This window comes from Netta rufina, assembly GCF_964035555.1.
Source record: "Netta rufina genome assembly, chromosome: 1".
Lineage (NCBI taxonomy): Eukaryota > Metazoa > Chordata > Aves > Anseriformes > Anatidae > Netta > Netta rufina.
In genome coordinates, this window is record NC_140123.1 from 68,788,249 (window position 1) to 68,809,378 (window position 21,130).

General features: G+C 37.2%; 1 protein-coding gene across 4 annotated transcripts in view; it reads right to left on the reverse strand.

Moving 5' to 3' along the window:
- Positions 1 to 21,130, reverse strand: part of UBE3A (ubiquitin protein ligase E3A) — a 48,941-nt gene continuing 27,811 nt past the window's right edge. For all 4 annotated transcript variants that reach the window (XM_084294988.1, XM_084294987.1, XM_084294985.1 and 1 more), the window contains 8 exons: positions 16,498 to 17,753; positions 9,165 to 9,309; positions 5,353 to 5,558; positions 3,780 to 3,944; positions 3,208 to 3,363; positions 3,042 to 3,115; positions 1,868 to 2,011; positions 1 to 1,656 (listed from right to left, as the gene is read on the reverse strand). In XM_084294988.1, coding sequence (XP_084151114.1) covers positions 1,536 to 1,656; positions 1,868 to 2,011; positions 3,042 to 3,115; positions 3,208 to 3,363; positions 3,780 to 3,944; positions 5,353 to 5,558; positions 9,165 to 9,309; positions 16,498 to 17,753 — 2,267 coding nt within the window. In that variant the 3' untranslated portion in view covers positions 1 to 1,535. The remainder of the gene's footprint in view (positions 1,657 to 1,867; positions 2,012 to 3,041; positions 3,116 to 3,207; positions 3,364 to 3,779; positions 3,945 to 5,352; positions 5,559 to 9,164; positions 9,310 to 16,497; positions 17,754 to 21,130) is intronic.

A 21,130-nucleotide genomic window follows, 5' to 3' on the forward strand; every position in this document is an offset into this window, starting at 1 on the left:
CATGGTGAAAAAAGGTCACTGTTTTATTCAGCATCATAGTTACATAACAGTTGTCTGTTTCTATTACTAGAAAGAATTTATTAAAATAATCCTGAAAGACATCTTTTCTTTCTCCAATGATTTCAAAACTACGCCTTTTAATGCCAATTCCACACAGTCACTGATTTGATCTCTAGTAGTCAGTTATAGCAATTGTCAAGGCACAAGCTCAGCTCTGCACATCAGCTGTAGCTTGTATTACGAAAGAGATATGCCAGTTACGTCTTCACTTAAAAATGCATAATCCCTTTATCATATATTGCAACAGGAGAAATTAACATTAAACACAGACTACAAAAGGTAAAGGATTTATTTCTGATATGATTTGTAAAGTTAAATTAAAAACCTACTGAATACTTTATGTAGTAGATGAACATAACTGTAGTATTTACTTTCTAACAGTTTATTTAATGGTTGGAAGTGTACAACATGAAGTAGGCCTTGTTTAATATTTTTTAAATTTTGCTTATTGTTAGATGAGATTAAAATGCAGTAGCCATCCCTTTAGATTATGTTGCAACACTGATCATGTGCCTTGATAAGTAGGAACAACGATTCATTAAATAAATGGTGATGACATAACATGTAGGGAAGACTTTGGATTGTCTATTTAAAATGTCAACATAATAGGCAATTAAGAATAAAACTTCATTTTAAGTGCACTTCCACATGCTTTGTTTATAATATAGCAAAGACTTCCTATCTTTTTTCCTCAAACACTTCACTCCCTACTCTAAAGCTGTTCAGTTGAAAATGCACTTTCCCCAGTAAACTTTTTTTTTTAAAAAAAGCAACTAAAATTTCTACCTTTTCATATGCTAAGAAATGTTTTTCCTAATTAAAAACCACAATTTATTACAAGACATGTGAAGACAACATATAGTGAAATGAATTTTAATTGTTGTGCTGTGACTAAAGTAAAGTTCTCAAGGCTGCAATTTAACATTCCAAGTTCTCCCTTCCATCTTTATTGATTCTTAAGGTTTTGCACAGAAACTCTTTGGGGGCTAGAACAGCAGTAATTGCATCACACTGTTTTCCAAGACTTCAAGTTTCAAAAGCAAACTCTTCAAAAAGTACAGTTCTTGATTTGATTAGATACAGGGACAAAAATATAGCACATACTTGAAGGTTACATGGTCTACAAATGATGGCAATATTTTCCTTGGGAGAGTACAGTTTGTTTTCTTGTAAATACTCAAAAAGGCTCAACTTCAAGCAGTAATAAACACAAGCAAAAGTGATTTAACCCTTAAAATAAATATTCAGGAAAACCTCTCTGTACATACAAGTGAAAGAATATGTAACACTTTCACGCTAAAAGAAAAAATAAAGATTTTGTTCATATAAGCAGCTGAAATCTGCTGTTCCAGCCCAATGTCCCCAGTAAAGAAGGGAGGCACAAACACAGGTGACTACTGTAGCTCACTATCTTATGGCCTTTTTGGACAGGGACATCACCACCATCATTTATTTAATCCCTTTTGTTATATTTATTACAGCATGCCAAATCCTTTGGCATATGTGATGGCCTTCAATAATCTTTCCTTAAGCTTTTCTTTGCTTGAGTACTCCGGAAGCAAAAGTACATTAAAGCATGTGTGAGATGTAGGTAACCTGTGGAAAAACACAAAAAAGAAGAATTCAGATTGAGGAACACTTACTACATGCTAAGAAATACATCACCATGTTCTAAATACATAACAATGGATTCAAAGAGAACCTACTCTGCTTAAAGATTAGCTTAATTAAATGTGAAAGCTTTAATAAATTAAAGCAGAGAATTTGCTTCCATTTATAAACAAGCAAGTGTAATGTAGAATTTTACCTCTCTGTATCTGGGCCATTTTTGGCTATGATCATCTTTAACTTCCCAAGTCCTCCCACAGGGGCTCTGTCTGTGCCTGTTGTAAACTGCAAGAATAGCCTTTTCTGTTCATCTGTAAATGAATGGACTATCTCCCAGAATTCCCTAGTAAGGAAGAAAACAACAATAAGTAAACTGGAAATTGTTTTGCTACAAATGAGGCTTTCAAAAGTAACTTAACTTCAAAAAGTTTTAGTACTCTCATTGATCTTATCAATTTACAAGTTGCACTCATAAAACAAGTATCAACGTATTTACCAGTCACTGAGACACTAAAGTAGAAATAAAAAAATATTACCAAAATATTGCAGTTTAACTATTTTAAGTCCTAATTCTGCTGATAAATGATCTGAAAATATTCCTTGTTTTATTATTCTTGTGCCCTATAACGATACACTAGTTATACTGTCCAGTTGAACCATCTTTTTTCTTAAACTCCACAGTAAACAAATGCAACTGCTGTCAAAGTTCCTCCACCCTTACACAAACTACAGTTTTAAGTCAAAAAAACAGAAGACTAAAGGCGTGTTTCTCTGATCCTTGCTTACACAGAGTTCTCCAGTCAAAGGGGACAGTAAAGGGGAAAAAAACATTACAAACATTTTTCCTCTTAAAAATGTTGAATTTGCTTGATTTCTAATTAGAAAGTTCTACACACATTGTACCTACTCAAACAATTCAGTGTTTGCAATCCTTCCCCTCCCTCTTCCCCCCGCCCAACAAAACCACAAGCAGTGATAATTTATTCACAGAATGACAAAATGGTTTGGGTTGGAAGGGATCCTCCTCGAGGATCCTCTAGTTCTAATCCTTCTGCCATAGGCATGGACACCTTCCACTAGACCAAGAGGCTCAAAGCTCCATCTAACCTGGCCCTGAAACAGTCCTACTTATATGGTTTAAGAGAAATACAAAAATCCCAAGGAAAATACCATCAAAGTTTTATAAAAGTTCACTGGAAGCTAAAAACATTGCTTATGCTATCTGCTCTAATGACAGTACTTGAGTAAAGTGCAGTTATAGATAAGACTTATTTCCGATACTACAAAAATACTCAATCTGACAGTGTTAAATTCACTATGAAGAAACAGGCATGTAAAGTGCTTGTACTCCTTCAGAAATTATAAAAGATTACCTAATAATAAGAGAGTCTCTTGTATAGCCACCATCATACTCTGTAGTTTCTTCTAGTGCTTGAAAATCTAAATTCTGTAAGAAGATGACATTTTAAAAAACGACCACTAATTATATTAGGATCAAAAAAGCTCCACTTTTTTCTGGTGTACATTCAGGATTCTTACCCTACTTCCACAAATTAGTAATTCAATTTCCTCTGGTCTAAATAAATATTTCAAAGGAGATTCATTGGTCACCATGTGGAATCCTCTCCGAAAGGCCTTGAACTGCTTTTCTACTGATTTATTGAGTATATAGTCAGCATACAGATTGACAAATTCCTGCAAGGAAACAGCCCCCAAGAAATTCTTAGTACTTCAACACATACTCCACTCAAAGTATCTCCTAACAATGTAAAACTCCAAAAATACATTTAATCCTATGCATTTAATACATTTAATTCTACATAATTCTCAGCTTCTATTCATCTGTGGTGAAGAACAAGTCACAAATATCCCTCAAACAGGCCAAAACATCACACCCAGAACCCAGAAGCTAAGCATGTATGTACCAATGCCCTCTAACAAAAAGAGCAACCACCCCTCAAAAAAAAATAATAATAAATAATGAACTGCCATGCTTTAAAACATACATTATAGAAGTGAGACCAACCTCTATAGAGTCCTAGGTAATTCTGCACATAGCATCTAAAAATTACACATTACATTAGAAATATATATCTGAGGATAAAGTGTACCTTTCTATTTTCATTTGTAATAGGAATTTTATCACCGTTTTCCTTTAAATCATGCATCATTGGATTGCCAAAAAGATCCGTATGGGATATTTGAAACGTTATCATCATATCATCTTCCACACTTCCTTCATACTCAAGCAAGTCTCTCAGACTCTGGTAAAGAACCTAATGGAAAAAGAAATACACATCTGTCCATAATGAAGTTTCAACACATGATTCAAGAATACAAACTGAAGGTGTCAGAAAAAACAAGTGGGATTATATTTTTATAGTGAAGTAGAAGTAATTAATGTTCCCCTCAATGTTTTAATTACTGGAAGTTCACATGTAAGCCTTGCCCTCTCACTAGCTGGATCTTTTTGGTACATCCACAGCACCTCTTAAAATACCTTGCATTGAAAACAATTGGACTTGAACTCTGGATCATGAGGATTGGGGAGCATCCCACACTTGATAGCATTAGAGAAGATTGCATGGCTTGACTACTCTGAACTTCATTTCTGGCTTCTGAAGCTTGGAAGTAAGTTCCAGTCATATTAGAATACCAAGAGTTAAAAAAAAAAAAATGTCTTAAAAGGTCAACATAGGTGTCAGAACAGAAAAAGAAGAGTAGCAGGAAAAAAGAACTACCCTGACTGCCTTGTTCAACAGAAATAAATCTATATTTCTCCAGTCAAAAATGTTTAGTTTATAATTGTAACTACTGGAATCTGGGAGCACGGTATTTCTCAACATCATTTGACAGAGAAACTGGTCACAGCTGACCTGTTGATACGTATAGTCATCCAAAGCAGACTGGATAGCCTATTTTTTGATTACACGTGCCTCAATTCCTGATTATATCAAAACAAAAGACACGTTTTTTAAATTATCACCTTACTCTTTTTTTTGAATACCTGAAGATTTTGCATAACTGCTTCTGAAAAGGGAAGTGTCCCACCACTTTGAAACGAAATGAAGCATAACAAGCCCTACTCATTAGCATAAGAGAAAGCTACTGGTGCAGGGCCAAGACACCCCACATACATGCTTCTACGCATGCTTCAGTAACGTATGCTGGCAGCTTGGTGCTTTTACGTAGCTGTTGGCTGGGAACAAGAGAGGTAAAATAGACACTGATCACTGCTTGCAAACTTGATGAGTATTTATGAACCGCTGCCTCTGTCCTTTGCTTAGGAAACATGAAACAAGCATTGTGTCTCTACATGTCAACTGCTACTGTTATGTATTTTGTAGAAATCTATTTCTACAAATACAGGTAAATGCCTCAGTTTAGAAATCTCCTTGGGAAGACACTAAGCAACTGTTAATAATGACATTAAGCCACTTTGGCAGTATGTAAAAAACAGAGCAAAGCTTTAACAACACTCAGTCTTATTTGTTCACTGCCTCCTCCAAATCAGATGTAGGTTTTATTGCTTATGAATTTGTTTTAACAAATACAGACTCTTCACACAAGTCACTGGTTAATTCGCTTCCACCTCTGACAATGATCTTGTGTTTTAATTTAAATCTCGGTTAAGATATTGCCTAGAAAAGGCAGTAATAAACTCAAAGAACATAACGGACTTACAGGATGAGAGTCTGCCAGATCACGGAAAGTTCCTTTTTTGCCCATTAGCTTCCTGTAGACAACCATGGGAAAATGTACATCCAGTATACAGTTATTGTAAATAGCGAGCCCCAGCACTATGCCGATCAGTGTGAACTGACCCTCAGTTTCAAAAGAGGACGGATTAAACCAAAACAGTTTTGTGGATTCATCATATGTGAACATACCTGCAAAAAATGATTTTGAACAATTGCGGTTACATTTCAATAAAAATGCCAAGTAAAACATACTTTTATAAACCTATTTAGAGCACCTCCAAAACATATTTAAAGTTATACTGAATTTAATGGCAAAAAAGAGAAGCTACTTACCTTTAGGGTAACTGAAGCTGCTCGAAATGTTAGTACTCGCTTTATGACTACAAGCAAGCATGAGGCCTGCAATACAACATCCTAAAATGCCTGCTGAAGTCATACATATAAACCTTTTTCTACCCCTTCCATTATTGAGGAAGCAGCAGCACATTGTCAACATAGATTTTAACTTTGATAAATACAACAGGGCTAGAAAAGAACAATCAATAGCCATGTGGATGAAATCGTCCTGAAGAACTCTAGTTACTGCAGAGTGATGGCCTTCCCATGCCAATTCCAATTCAAAGGGACAGGAATAGATGCAGCCGTATCACTGATCTGGAAGCTATGATGATAAGCTGGGATTAACCATTACATGTGAACTTAAAACAAGGTAGATGCCTAACACACCTAAATACATGCCTAAAGATGTATTTTGGTAACTGAGTTAGTGCAGCTATCACATACATCCTAACTTGAGGAAGAAACCTAGCACAGGACTGTTGTTTCAAAGAGAAGCTGCAATTTTAACATGTCACTGCTGAAAGGGTAGGTTTTTCCTTTTTCCCTTATCCCTTTATCTGATTCAGATCACTGCTTCAGGTGACTGATTCCCTGCCAAGTTCACTGCAGGTTTTAATAAACAGCTGAACTGGTACCTGCTAAGAGCTGCAGGGAAGGGATAGGACTACGTGGACGAGAGAAAGTTTCTCTCCCTTTTGCTGTAACAAGCCATTAGATTACCTCTTGTTCATGAAACCATGGTTTTTATAGAGGCTATAAGCTATTTAAATGAATCCCACTGTGAAGTCTGGTAAGCAAAGACAAATACAAAAACAGACTTAAGAGGAGGTTAAGAGACCACAGTGGATAAATAAAGCCATATTGCCAGTGACCTACAGCTTGGACAGCTAAGCCTGATGATGTCCCTGCAGAATCTAAGGCAAAGTATCCAGGCTCCTTCCTCTCAACACGGCAGAAGTTAGATGCATGTGGTCAAGTATGTGAACTACATTTGCCTCAAGATTTATCTCAACAGCTCTTAAAGAGATACGCATATTTACAACCTAAAGAGATGCACAAATTGGTTACAAAGCCACAGAGCCACCAAATGCCTCCTTAGACTGAAAATAAGATGTCACCTTCAAACAAGATATGAAGCCTGAATTCTCATTCAACTGAACCTAAGGGAATGACCTGCAAACTCATTCTAAGAAGCTGGCTATTCCCCAAAATAGATTATTATTTATCTCAGCAAAGTACTAGGACAGGGTCAGCTATCAACGGCAACACAAATAGACTAACATCAGGCAAGAAAACTGGAAATCAGAGACAGATGAGCAACACAAGCATATGAAGGAGAAACATTAAACAGAGGCCTGCATTCCATTTTCCGAATTGGCTGAAGTTTAGGCAGCTTCTGGATTACTGGCATAATAAAAGCAATGACTTGTACTTTCTGGAAGATGATGAAAGAGTTAAACAGTGAAAACAAACAATTCCAGAAAATGTATAATAATGAAGGACTAACAGTTTACCCATATTCACATCTGGAAAGACTAAAATGAAATGCAGTATTTTATTCATTGACCCAAATTGAAACTATTGTACATTAAAATTACAATATAACACCAGAAGAAAGAAAAGCTGCAATAAGGGGAAAATGCAACAAGGGGAAAACAATTTTGTAATGCTGCTAAGAATTAGATGAAGCTATTCCTTCTCTTCCCATGAGAATTGTTGGTCATAAATCTCATACTTTGTGATTTTGCTTTTTTTTTTTTTTGACAAAAACTTTAAGATAGTTTAATATGAAAACATTTGAAGTGCACTACCAAATAACTATTATAATAAACATCACTCCACACACGCCTATTAGGCAGATGTTTTAAATTCTATTTAAAGGATTTCTATCACTAGTAAATGAATCATTCGCAAGTCAGCAGAAGTCACAGTACAACAGCTTATACACTGCATACACCACAGTGCATATTAATATATGTGTAAAAGAAAAGAATGTGAAAGCAAGCTACATTTTCTGATTTTACATATTTATACCAAAAGCAGAAAAAAAGCTATTTTTTGTTGGCAAAGCTGATATAAATACAAAACTGCTTGTAATTGTTTGTATTTTGAATTAAAAAAGAAGAAACCATGCATGCACACCTGATCTGTTATCCATCTTTATCTAGTGGGAACGTACATACACAAGCAAAATCTTAGCTGAACCAGACTTCAGTTATTACACAGGTCTATTCAATATATAGCACGATGAAGAAACCCACATAAGTTCTCTTTAGATAAACTCAGGTTAAAACAAACATTTCACATGGGAAACAGTACTTGAACAAAGTACTAAGATTTCCTTATTTTGTCATTCTTTAATATATTCCAAGTACCCTTTAACTCAGATTCCAAATCTGATTCCAACAGCAGTTTTTGGAGTGAATAAGACTGAGTCTGCGTCACTTGTTACAAGCACCCGCCTTGGTATGGCAAAGGCCAAGTCCCAAGATCCAGATTCTCTTAACATGTCTGGGGACTTCCTCCTTCATCTGGTCAAAACAAATACCTATTTCCTAGTCGATTTTCTAAGCTACAAAACTAAGAACAACAGTTTTAAAAAAAAGTTTGATAACCACATTAACTGATGGCCACAAGCTGTTGAGCTTTAATAGAAGTTAGATTAGAGGAACTAAAACATGACATCACATTCCATGTAATCATGAAATTATGATAGAATCCCAGTAGGTCTGATTTCTGTCCTGAGAGAACATTCACAATAATGTAATCATTTAAATTCTGCCACAACTGCAGGCAAGCTGCATATTAAAAGCATGTATGTGCATGAATAAAAACAGAAGTGTAAGAGACTGGTGCAGGGAGCAATGGAAAAATAATAAAATAGAAATGTGACTTAAAACAAATATAAAAACCTTGTAGTTGGTTAAGAAGAACTAGGAACAGTTTGATACATCTTAGTCACTCAAGTTCGACACTACTGTCAAACTAGAGACATTTTAGTGTAAATCATTAGAAGAACTGAAACTCTTAAACATATAAATATATGTATGTATTTTCTTAAGCTGGGGGAAGGGAAGGAAATAACTCAAAAACTCACCATAGTCCTACTCTGGTTTTATTGCAGAAGTTCTTCCTCTCTGGTTTGCTTACTAATTCTAGAAGCTAATCACAAAGCAAAGCGAGGAGAAAAGTGAGAGAACAAACAAAGGAACCCTGCAAAGGAACCCTGCACTACTGACATATTTAAGCAAACAATGGCAGCTTTTTCTAACTACATACAGTTATGCCTTTCATCATTGCTCCACAGGAGGATGACTGATGGCAAAACACTGAGCCTTAATGTGTCAAGTACTCTCAGTCACCAAGGAATCTGGGGAACTTCAGGGAAAAGAAGCAGCAAATGTAGAAAGGCACTGCAAAGAGCTTACTAATTACTCAGAAGCGAAGGTAACATACCAATATCTGGATTGAAGATTTCTTCCACAACCAGTTGAAAAAATTCTTTGGAAACACCTCCTTCATCTACCCCTTGCTCTCCTTCAAATTCAACATACAATTGCTTCTTCAAGTCTGCAGGATTTTCCATGGCAATCATCTCTAGCTATTGAGTGAACAGATGAAATTATTTCATTAGTACATCCCAATGGCTTATCAGGTTAACTACATTAAAATCTACTCTCCAAACCTAAGAAGAAAGCAAGTATAAATCACAACTGTAAAACATCAGAGAACAACAGTAATGCTAAATCACTTTAAGCAGGTATTAGCGTTTGGGGATTAACACAGCAAGAAACTTACCAAAGATCTTATCTGTTAGCCAGTTAAGCCTGTTAGCCTTCTCCATTTCCATTCTTCTAAGCACTTATTTCAAATAAGTTAGCAATGTGTTGACAAAATTCACAGAAAACCATATGAAAACAAGGTGCACTGCTGGGTTAACTAAACTCATCGGACTACAAGAGACTGCAGTTTGATCTATGCAGCTGACAACAAAAGGTTTTACAAAGGGACCACACAGATTTGTTTTTGGAACCTTCATGTGATACTTAAGAGTGGAAGACAGCAGACATGCCTTTGAAAAGTAGTCACATCTTACTAACAGAGGTAGGAAAAAAAACAAATAAAAGGACATGAATATTACAGTCAAATGAATTCCCGTTCCTCCTGACCCTTGCGAAGAAGTCTCAGAAACATCTTGCTCTTTTAATTTCAGTGCCTTCACACAGACCTACTGCATTGCTTCCTTGGAATTGAAAATTCAGGTAAAGTCACACAGAAGTTATGATGTTTCATAGGAAAGAGTTTCATTCCTATGTGCAGGCCATTACAGGTCAGTAACACCTTTTCCCCCCAACAGAAATGTATCCTTTCATTAAATTACAAGTTATTAAAGAATATTTTTTTACCTGCCAAGAAATGTGCTGTTTAGCAGCACAAACATATTGGTCAAACGTGTGCAGCATTATTAAACATACCCACGTGCAGAAGAAAACTCAACAGCAGTAATGTAAGGCACAGAAGGACCTGTACAATCTGCAAAGACCATATTCCTGGCAAGATCCGCCTACAATCCAGGATGGTGCTAACTGTACTTACCGGTACGTGTTCTTAACATGCTGAACCTCTTTTTATTTCACTACCCTACCTTATCCACACAAGCACCAACACGTCCCTTATGCCCCAGAATCAGACTCCAGGAGTGTGAAGGAAAACAGGAACAAGGAGGACAAAGAAGGAAGCGATGCCACCAGTGAGATGCTTTCTCCTGAGCCATTTTCTCCTGCTGACACCAAGGCAATTGGGCAGCCACGTCACGAGCAGCACAGCAGGGCAGGAGAGTGACTGAGCTGAAGGTGGGGAGCATAATGGGTCTCGAGGCTTTGAAGCTCCTTATGCAAAAGGAGCACATGGGGAAAGAATCACACCAACTGGTATTGAAAACCAGTATCAGGAAGGGCAGATACAGAGTATCTATAACCTAGATGAGCTACACAGAGGGTAACCCCTTAGAATATACATATAAGTCTCAGCTAAAGAAACAAGTTAGCTATGAAGTCTCCACAAACGAAAGCAAGTGAGCTCAGGTTACTAGATTGAAATGGACATTACAAGAGTCTCTGGAAAAACTCAGTTATATACTATATTAAGTAGTCCATCCATTTGATGGACTATGTCATATCACTTGCCATGAGCCATTTTAGCCCCAAAGGAGACCAAAAAACTTTCTTTTTTTAAACCGAAGTTCACTGTATCTTTTAAAACAACAATACTTCTGATGCAAGACCACGTTGCAGTTCCCTCCAACTTGATACTCCTATCATATGCTTCCCACATCAATGTAGTTTTGCATCTTGCCTTTCACATAAATCTTTACATTTAGCATCTTACAAATGTGTAAGGAGAATTTTGCTCCTGAATAGGACAGAGCACAAGCCATGTTCTAAATACAGCAGTTTATTATTATTTTAAAAACAACACTAGTGATTTACAGACCTTAAGTACCAGTTATATATTAGAGAGATGTTCTCCTTTTGAATTTGTTCTTACAAGTACACTAATACTTTTTTTCTTCCCAGTTGTGAGTTCACTGGCTTTGCAGGATATACCACCACCAATTTACTCTTGTGGAAGTTTTACAAACGTTGATGAGTTCTGAGAAAGCAGGTATTGCCTGTGTATTATTTTGGGGGGACAGCAACCCTTTTGTCATGGTATAAAGATTTTCGTGCCATGGAAACACATTTACTTTAAAGAAAATACTCATATTTACATATATGTAGCAGTCAAAAAAAATGGAAATTATTTTTGGCTGGGAACCAGGCTGTAATGAGCAGCATAAAAGAAATGGCAGTATTAAAGAAGGGGAAGGAAACACTGAGTTGAGCAACACTGGTTGGAACACCGTGCTGAACATCTGCGAGGAAGTCAGATAAGGGACAAAAGGCCCGTATTGTGAGTCAAAGCCTAGCAATGTTCCTTGAAGCAGATTTTATGAGGACAATGTTGCTAAGCTGCTCAACTGAAAGTCACAGATTTAGCTGCTCCTTTGAATATCCATCTCTCTCAACTGACACCTAACAAGAAAATAAATGAAACTCGGTAGAAAACACCACCACAACAGTAGAGGCAGTGCATTTTAGTAAAACTGCAGTGCTTCCGTAGCAAGGAAGTATGAAAGAGTTTAAAAGAGTTTAAAAGATTATTATTTTTTTAAACAAACAGAGCTGTCTTGGCCACGCCAACACAGATGCTGCTGGATAAACCCAATCTGCATGGATGTGGACTCCCAAAGTTTTAGAAGCTGATGTTTTCTGTCATGATGGTTTGGCCATGCAGGTAAAGTCAGTGTATTTTCCAGCAACTTCCTAGAAAGCATCTGTGTAACTGTCTGAAGCATAACCATCAAAAACCGAGTATATACAAATTCAAAGGCTAAAAAGTTGAGGCATGATGTTATACAAATAAGTGTATTTTGTTGGCTTACATATGTTAGTGTGCCACAACACAGCAGACCGTATGATTTACTTTGCTTACAGAACAGCACTGGGTTTCCCTGAAAGATAGGAAGCTCCAGCACGTAACACACAAGTTCAGAAACAGCAGCAGGAACACTTTTCATGCTAGAAGGTAAAAGTGACTACAACTGCTCCAAGGTTCAAAGTACCAGAGACACATCGTGACGTATGTCAGGCAGCACATTTTGTGCACGTGCAGAACTACATGTGAGTAGTACTTAAAAAGTGACTAAGGAGCAGCCTCTCTAAGGAGCTGCATTTCATAGTTCACACATATGCTTGCCAGTGGAGCTTACATCTGGCTGTAGTGATGTACGCAGTCTGCACGCAACCAAGGCACGCTAAGGGCTTGGATTTTCAGTTGCATACACACAAAAACCAACTCAGTCTCAAAGAACATGTTAAAGCTCCTGGAGTGCTTGGTTTTAGCATCCCGTGAGAATCTGCACACTGGCTTGAGTTGTCACATAGGAGTTTTCACTCACCAATGCATTTAGCAGAGTCATTTGCACCTAGAAGAGGCTGGCTGCCTGCCAGCTGCCTGGATTCAACACCAAATTTGTCAAAGCGAATTTCTAGCTTGCAAGCAAGTACCAGCCAGATCCTGCTGGAGGAACCCACCGCATTTTCCACTTGGGAAACTCACGTCGTAACTCAAACCATTTCCATTACTGCTACCTGAGGATAAATCCACATAATCTGTGCAAAATAAGACAGTCAACTCGGAGGAAGGGGATGAAAGAAAGAACTGCTGGGGGATGAAAAAGCAGAAGAAGGGATTTAAGGATAAACCTTTCATTGCCACCGCATCCACCTAATGTGGCTTGGTTGTAGTCCAGCTAACCTCTTGAAAGAAACCCATTAGATGTAAGAACACGTCAGCTGCTTTCTAGGACTGCAAACTGAGCTGCCAACTCCTGAGTGTAAGAGCTCTGTAATAAAAGTGAGGACTAACACTTGACCATTTCCCCTCTGAGGGCTTTTCAGAATAATGTACATATAGCTAAGTACACAGTCTTTCTTTGTATTACATACTTACTGTTTCATTAAGTCCATTTCAATAAAAAAAAAAAAATCAGAAAAATGCGTTTCATACATGCAAAGAAATTGAACAATGAATTTATAAATGAAGTTTTTTTCTTATCTATATTAATTACAGGGAGAACTACAACTTGCTTATTAAAAAGTAGTTTTAAAAAAGTACTTAAAAGGCATTACTTCAAATTCTAGGAAAATAACCCTATCATGATTAAAAACATTCCAAGTTTGTGTTTGTTTTAATGAGGTCCAAAAAGCAAGATGTACACAGTGAACTCCTGAAGTTTAAATATTAAATATGGAGGTAAATCCAGCTCGACTAATTAGCAAAGACCTGCACTCAGTCCATTTGCTAATATGAATTATGAAAGCTGACTGATGTATTTGCTTTAAAAATATCCAGTACTGATAAAGAAAACATGAGTAAGATCATCTCAACCTCGCTTTAATCAATATTTCTGAGAATGCCTTCATCATGAAATTGTCCAAGGAATTCCACATACAGCCAAACAAAGCCTGCAGTAAATATTTTCTAAAAACACCAGTCTGCTGACATAAGCATATTTAAATACAATTTAAACAGGTCTATAAGAATTCACACAAACAGTTTCACTAAATAAAAACCCCATAAGCAAAAAACGTAAGCGTAAAATACTACAAATAGTATTTTTTACCTGTATTTTAAGCATGCTCAGAAACTGTTTTATCACTGAACAGGTTTAAGGCTTTGCTTTTATGATTGAAGACTTATCTTGGCAAATTTTTTAACAGTTACTGAGACCCTTCCAAAGTTCAACATCATACCTGAAACTGCAGCCATCGCTAACAGCATCCAGCCTTTGACCTACAGTTCCATCTTTACTGCAGTCAGAGGCGGAGGAAGTCACTTACAATTGGGACGTAATGCTGAGGATTGTCCTAACCCATTTCATGCCAATTAGGAAGCGGAAACAGATTTGTGTTCTGAATTTATTATAGGAAGTGCTTATAACAGCAGCATGCAATTCTGAAAGTGAGCAATCAGGCAGCTGCTGAATTAAGTGCAAAGACAACAGTGTGGATGTATTTCCCTGACTACACTTGTCCAGCTACCAGCAGATTTACATCATTCTTTTATGTCATGTCATCCATCTTCCTTTAAGAGGACTTCATCATCTCTCTGAAGAGACCATAAATTCTCTGGATTTCTATTACATCCTTTAATATTAAAATAGGAAACAAATGCAGAAGAGACATAAGCACATGGTAAACAGAGACACTGTATTTTCTCATTCCCTCCTTTCTCAATGCTTCCTCAGAAATATTTTAAGTCTCTTCCTTCAGCACTGATACCTTATTGTCAACTAAAACACGTTGATATATATGACTTCTGTATCAAGTGGTTGTTTTATCAACACATTTTTTCCTCAATCAACATCATTTCGCAACAGGTACCTTGATGCATGTGTTTGAAATGTCACATACAGCTCCCTTCCTAGGGAGGGTGAGTCTTCCTTCATCTTGAAGATAATCCGTTTTCCAACTTTTGGGAAGTGCCTGGGCTCCACTTGCTTTCACTAACACCTCAGCTCAGACGGCTTGAATTTAGCACTTTGTATTTTTCTCCATTTCTTTGGTCTCAGAATAAACAGTCTAAAATTCTTACTCTCCTTTGGTTTTTGACAGTCAGATCACCATAATTTAACACGCTCTGACAGCTGAAATTAACATCCGTAAGAGGATCCATGGCAACTGCCCAGGCATGTATTTGTAGACTGCTGGGCTGTGCTAGGGCTGCTGCACATGCATTGCAATTTAAATTCGTATGCTTGACTTTCAAGTGATTTAAATTACCTAAATTTCCAGCAGACCAAGAGGCTGCACTGATGTCTGCTGTAGCTTAGTTGAGATGTAGCAACTGCACCAATCCTCTCCAGAAGAGAGGCTGCTCCCTCTTTTCTAGTATTTACGTATCTCAAACCTGAAGAGCATCAATGAAAAACCTCTTTACTTCAAGGTGACAAAACCTAACAGGGCACAACTGTAAGCCCTAGAGAGAGTGAAACTACAAAGAGCATTTTTAAATCAGAAAACTGGTACACAGGAAGGCTTAATCTTACGACAGTATTTTTTTCACTTGCTTGATACAATAACTGGGCTTACAGACAAGCCAATTCTGCACTGGAAATCCCCAACACACCTGCTGGTACTCGAGACAGAAGTTTTCCATGCTAAGTGATGATATTAGCAATTAGCATGAAGTAGCTGACTCAGAGATTCAGATGTACAATGAAAATCAAGGTGGGAGCTCATACAGGGCTCTCCCAACTGACCTTCGGCAGCAGTTAAATAGAAGCAGCTATTGGGTTGAGAAGCAAGAAGTCATACTGTCCCCAAACTCTGTCCAAAAACACACCCTTGTCTGGCTCTTTAGCGACATGCTTTAAAATCAATGTTTAAAAGTTTGCAATGACTGTTGTGCTTTTAACAGAACACAGAAAAATGAGCTTCTGAAAAAAAAACACAAACAGCTTTAAGCAAAAAAATAAAGGGAAGAAAAGTCCTGAAATTAAGGGACCTAGTTATGAAAAAAGTTTGTGTGAAATATTCTTCAGTTTGTATTGTGCACAACTCCCATCTTCAAAAAAGGCGTGAACAAGGATTTTTAAGTTTTACCTTAAGAAGCCAGCATATTCAGAAACAGGCTGCTCTCACAGTTCTCAAGTACTAACAGGTCTTACTTCCCCTTTCTCAGTCATTATTTGCACCAAATACCAACAAGGCTTAGGGAAGCGAAGTTCTACTTATCAAGTAGTCACTCCACACACTTTACACCTAGAAGATCACAAGTCACAAGAATAGTACACAACTGAAAGGAAAGGTTTTAATTCAAACTTACACCTGAAAAAAAAGAATATTATTAAAAGACGATCCAGTGCAGAGGACACAGAAAATAAGGCATTGAAACAGAATTTGGTCACCCTCTGCATTAAGATGTGTAGCAGCGTGGAACCTGTTAACAAGGGTCAAGAACTCTTTGATGCAAGCGCTCCGAGCAAAACTAGTTCTGCTGACCATGCAAGTCTCCAGCAACACGCTCAGAAATCAAACTTAATAGAGTAAAGCCATGTGAGATCCTTGCAGAGGAAATCTAGTACATGAAACACCCGTGGTCTTTTCCAGTTAGTGGAAGCCTGTGCAGTTTGCGCTAGCCAAACCCAACCAACGTCACTCCACGTCACTGCCGCAGGACTTACCCGGACAAGTGCATCATCTATGATGTGATCACGTCTCACTTTGAGTCGCAAGTACGGGTTGAGCTGCTGTCCTTGAACTAAGCTGTAGAGCACAGTTATGCGTCGCTCACTGTACATCCGGATCCTATTGTCGTAATACAATCCCAGGTTCTTGGTAACAGCATTCAATATGAAGGGACAAGTCATAAAAGAGAATTTGTTTTCTGTTTCTACTTTGAAGAAAGTGTAGTCTTTGTCCATTTCTAGCACATCATTCAGTGGTTCATTAATAAATTCTTCAAAAGGAATAAGTGGTTTTCTGCAATCTATAGTTTTAACACCCAGTTCAGTTTCCAGAGGGTCCACTCGAGGACCTTTTTTATTTCTTCTTTCCTCACCCAACAGCTCTTGAAGAGTTAGTTCACTTGATTCCGGGATGGGTTCTTCATCTTCCTCTTCATTATGATCTGTATCCACATCCCCTCCTACTACATTTGCATAGTAAACCATTTTCAAGCACTTTGAAGCAGCAACAACAGCATCATCGTCATTCACTAGGTTACGACTATTGAACTCGTTGCTTATGACTTTGTAAGTAATAAGCTGCTGAAACGTTTCCATCATTCTCCGAATTTGGTCTGCTCTATACTTAGACCACAATCTGACCAGTTTTGCTTGGGCTGCAAGGGGTAGCTTGCTCATTGCTTTGCAAAACAACGGCAGAGCCATTTCCAGGTATTCAGGGCTATGAAGATTGCCATTCTCCATAACGATTATAAACAAATTCAGATAGTTAGGATCCCGAGAGTACACATTATGGTAAGTCAAGTCACATTCCACATTAGGTGACAAGTACACAAGTGCGTTTAAAAAGGCAGTTTCTATTTTTTCATTAGAAAGTAATCTATCATAGACCCGCCTGACTGCTTCAATATCTACAGACACTTCATCGGGGCCTAATTTTTGGAGGTTATTGTCTCCCTGTGTGTTATCACCTATTCTTGATGATGACGACGACGACGCGCCTGAATCTTCTTCCATAGCAGCAGCTGAACAGGCAGCTTTTTCCTTTTCATCTTCATCTTTGTCTTCATCCTTTCCTTGAAGGGACTTGAGCTCCTCCTTCGTATGCTGCTTGGCTTTTCGGAAACTCTGTACCAATGCTTCAGCACTAGAAAATACTCTCCCAATCACCCGGATTAAAGGGGAATAATCCTCTTTCTCTCGACATAGTTCAAGAATTTCATATATCTTGTCTTCTGTTAGAAAAGTCACATCTACAAAGAGATGAAATATTTTAATTGTATTAAGATAAAATTAAAAAAATATTTGCTCTACTCATGAAATATGTATATCATATCATTAACACACTTTAGAAAAAGCAGCGTCAGCGCTTGATAAATTCAAAACATATTTCGATTTCAATAGCATGAAGAATCATAACTTCTTTCATAACTTTTCATAACTTCTTTCACAATTCTTTTGTGTAATATTTCATTTGTGGATGCGAATCAGAGAACATACTGTGACTGTGAAATTGTTTCACTGTCTTTTGATTGACTACATTTGGTCACATTTAACAGTACTATATTGTCTAACCAAGAACAACTAGGGCAATCGGTAAGATGTTAAGCTTTGAAAGTCTTAAGACAGTAACAATACTGCACAGCTAACAGACAAGTCATTAAACTGTCTGAACTATCAACTTTTTTTCAGAGCACATATTTAATCCACGCACTTCCCCACTTCTTAACACAGATCTTGAAAAGATTCATCAATTTGTTTTGTTGTATTTATGATTGAATATACAATTTCTTATTTCTATTTCTAATGTTTTCTGCAGTGTGTGTGCATATAAATATAATATAATATATATTAAACATACCTGAAAATCATTCAAAAAAAAAAAACACACTAGATGTTTAGAAAAGCATACTACCTTCTAAATTACACACACAGACGGGCAGGTGAATTACTTCTCTGTCCACTAGGCCTTGCTGAAGCACACTCATCAACTTGCTATTCAGATGATCAAGCTGGCTTACAGACACAACAGCAGCACAGGCTCCAAGTACCTGTTCCCCCCTCTCCAAGTGCAATAGCTCGTTTGGGGATACATTTGCTAACCTGAATCTTCCTTTCTCTTTATTAAGAGGAGAAAGCATTATATAGTTTTCCCTGCTGTTTCTCAAGCAGGGCCCACAGATGTATGTGCATCAGGTGATGACTTAGAGTAGGATTACTACCAAACACATGATCAGACACTGAAAAGCCAATCTAGTTTAAACATTCAGATTCTTCCAAACTGGCACATCGAATGAAAACTGAATTTGTGTAATCTCTGCAGGGCTGAGAACATGCATCACATCACTGTATCCATCAACCCCAGCAGTATAACCACCTTTGAGGAAAGTAGTAACTGTATCATCTTAATATATATATACTTAGATACAGTGTATGTTTAAATATTTTGAAATGGGATTACCTACCTTAACATTCATTTTAAGCAGTCATTTAGTTAAAAATACAAACTAAATCATGCAGAGAGACTATTTTTTTTTTGCAGAGACCCAAAATCATGAGCACATGTAACATGGGAAAAAATAAGTTTATGTCACGCTACTGAGATTCACTTCCAACAAATATGAAGACAGTGGAAAAAGCTTCAAAACTAAAATCTGTCCCGCTAAATAAATAACAGCATTGAAAATATTATGAAAGGATTCAGTCCTAATACATCTCCTATTTTTATCTGCTGCCATGCGTATGCAAGCAGCAAACCTGCCTAAAATAAACTTAGCTGCTGATACAGATTGTTCTATGCCTTAGGTCCTCAAAACAAGGACTACACTCTTCACTGACTCCACAGCATGGAAGTTACTTATAGCACAGAAATTATCAATAAAGCTGACAGTTTATTAACACATTTTAAATTCCCATGCTTTCAACACAATTTCACCCCCCTCCTTTTTTTTTTTTTTTTTTTAAACAGATTTATAGTATTTAAATAAGAAACCATGTGCTATTTCCTGTTAAAATATTTAGTATTAGCATAAGCAGTTTCATAACAGCTTTAAGTCATATTCTGTGACCATGCTCCAACTGAGCTGCTGTAAGGGCCTGTCCCGTTTTACTTTATAGCAGTGATCAGCATCTGACATGTCTGTATCCAATACTGATCATCTGCAGAGTAAGCCAGACGTAACTGAAGGCTCCTTTCTATTGAATTCAGTTTTAACTGACATTTGACTGTGAGCTTTACACACCTTCTCTCGATCCTTCTACTACAACTAAGTGATCCAACAAAATGAACGGTTCCTCTCAAACCTTGCTCTAATGCTACTCCATGACATACTCACACATGAAATCAAGCTTTAGAGGTGATTCCAGTAATTTAGAATAGAAATCTAGAGTGCTCGATTCCTTAAATGTGATTCCTTTCCCCAGGTAAGTAAGAGTCCCAAGTGGTATTAAACAACGCATTAATGCTTTGGCCATACAGCAACAAAGACAGGTCCGCACTTGTGACTCTACAATACATGAAATTTGAGTCATTGCTTTAGACAACGGAGTGCCTCTGGAGTGCAAAGACTCTTACATATCTGCATTGTGGAGAGAGGACGGCAGGGTGGGGTAGAGGAATGAAAATCCTGTATGTGAACATCTCCATCAGAAACACACCAAACTAAGAGACAAGTCAGAGAACAGACCAAATGCCTCTCCGGCCAGTCTAACGCTACACTGGCTTCCATTTTCCCCTCCCTATTGTTTGCTTCTTTGCTTACTCAGATCATAAAAAATTTGGGGACACATGCTTACATCAGCTGAAGAACAAACTAATGCTAGTATTGACTGGAGCATCTCAGGTCTCCTATAACAGAGCTACATCTCACTGCTGACTCTGCAAGCCTTTTTAATTCTTTGCTGTAAATGGTTTCACTTTCTTTAGCAAAAATAAATGGATCTAAACTTCTGTGCTTAAACCATTTACTACAACATTAAGTCTGCTCATCGGTTAATAGCTCTAATTTCAGTTAGCTTGGGATTTCTTTTTGCATCACAGATTTTGGTCACAATTAAACCGATTCTTGCAGACTCCTGCTAGCAGAGTTTAAAAAAAAAAAAACAAAAAAACAAACTAAGAAGAAGTCTGAAAAGATGTACAGAATTGGAATTCTCTCCCACTCTGGCTTAAATATTTAAACTTTTTTCACTTGGTAGATGCATTATTTTATTTTATTTTTTTTTTAAGATGTCTGTTTTTAAGTAACAGTCAAGATATCTTATGCAGTGGTCTCTTTCTCTAGTGCTTCCTTAAACAACTTCCTTTGCAAATATGTCTGGTCATCATAACTGGAAGGTTTGCCATTTGGCAAAGACACAGCTTTGCATTAAGGGTTAACTGTAGATCATGAGAATGGTATATGTTAAAGCCACTGATAGTCCAAAACAAATCTCCAGTGGACACTCCAAGGTTTTATTAGTCCTATTTCCTCTTCCAAAAAAATCCACTGTTCAAGCCTATTATCCATTATATCATTTTGTTCATCTTAAGTTTCTTAACACAGAAACAGGAATCAGTCAAAATATACATTTTACAGCCCGTTAACTACAGGGCAGTTACAAAACTAGGCAAATTAACTGAACTAAAATA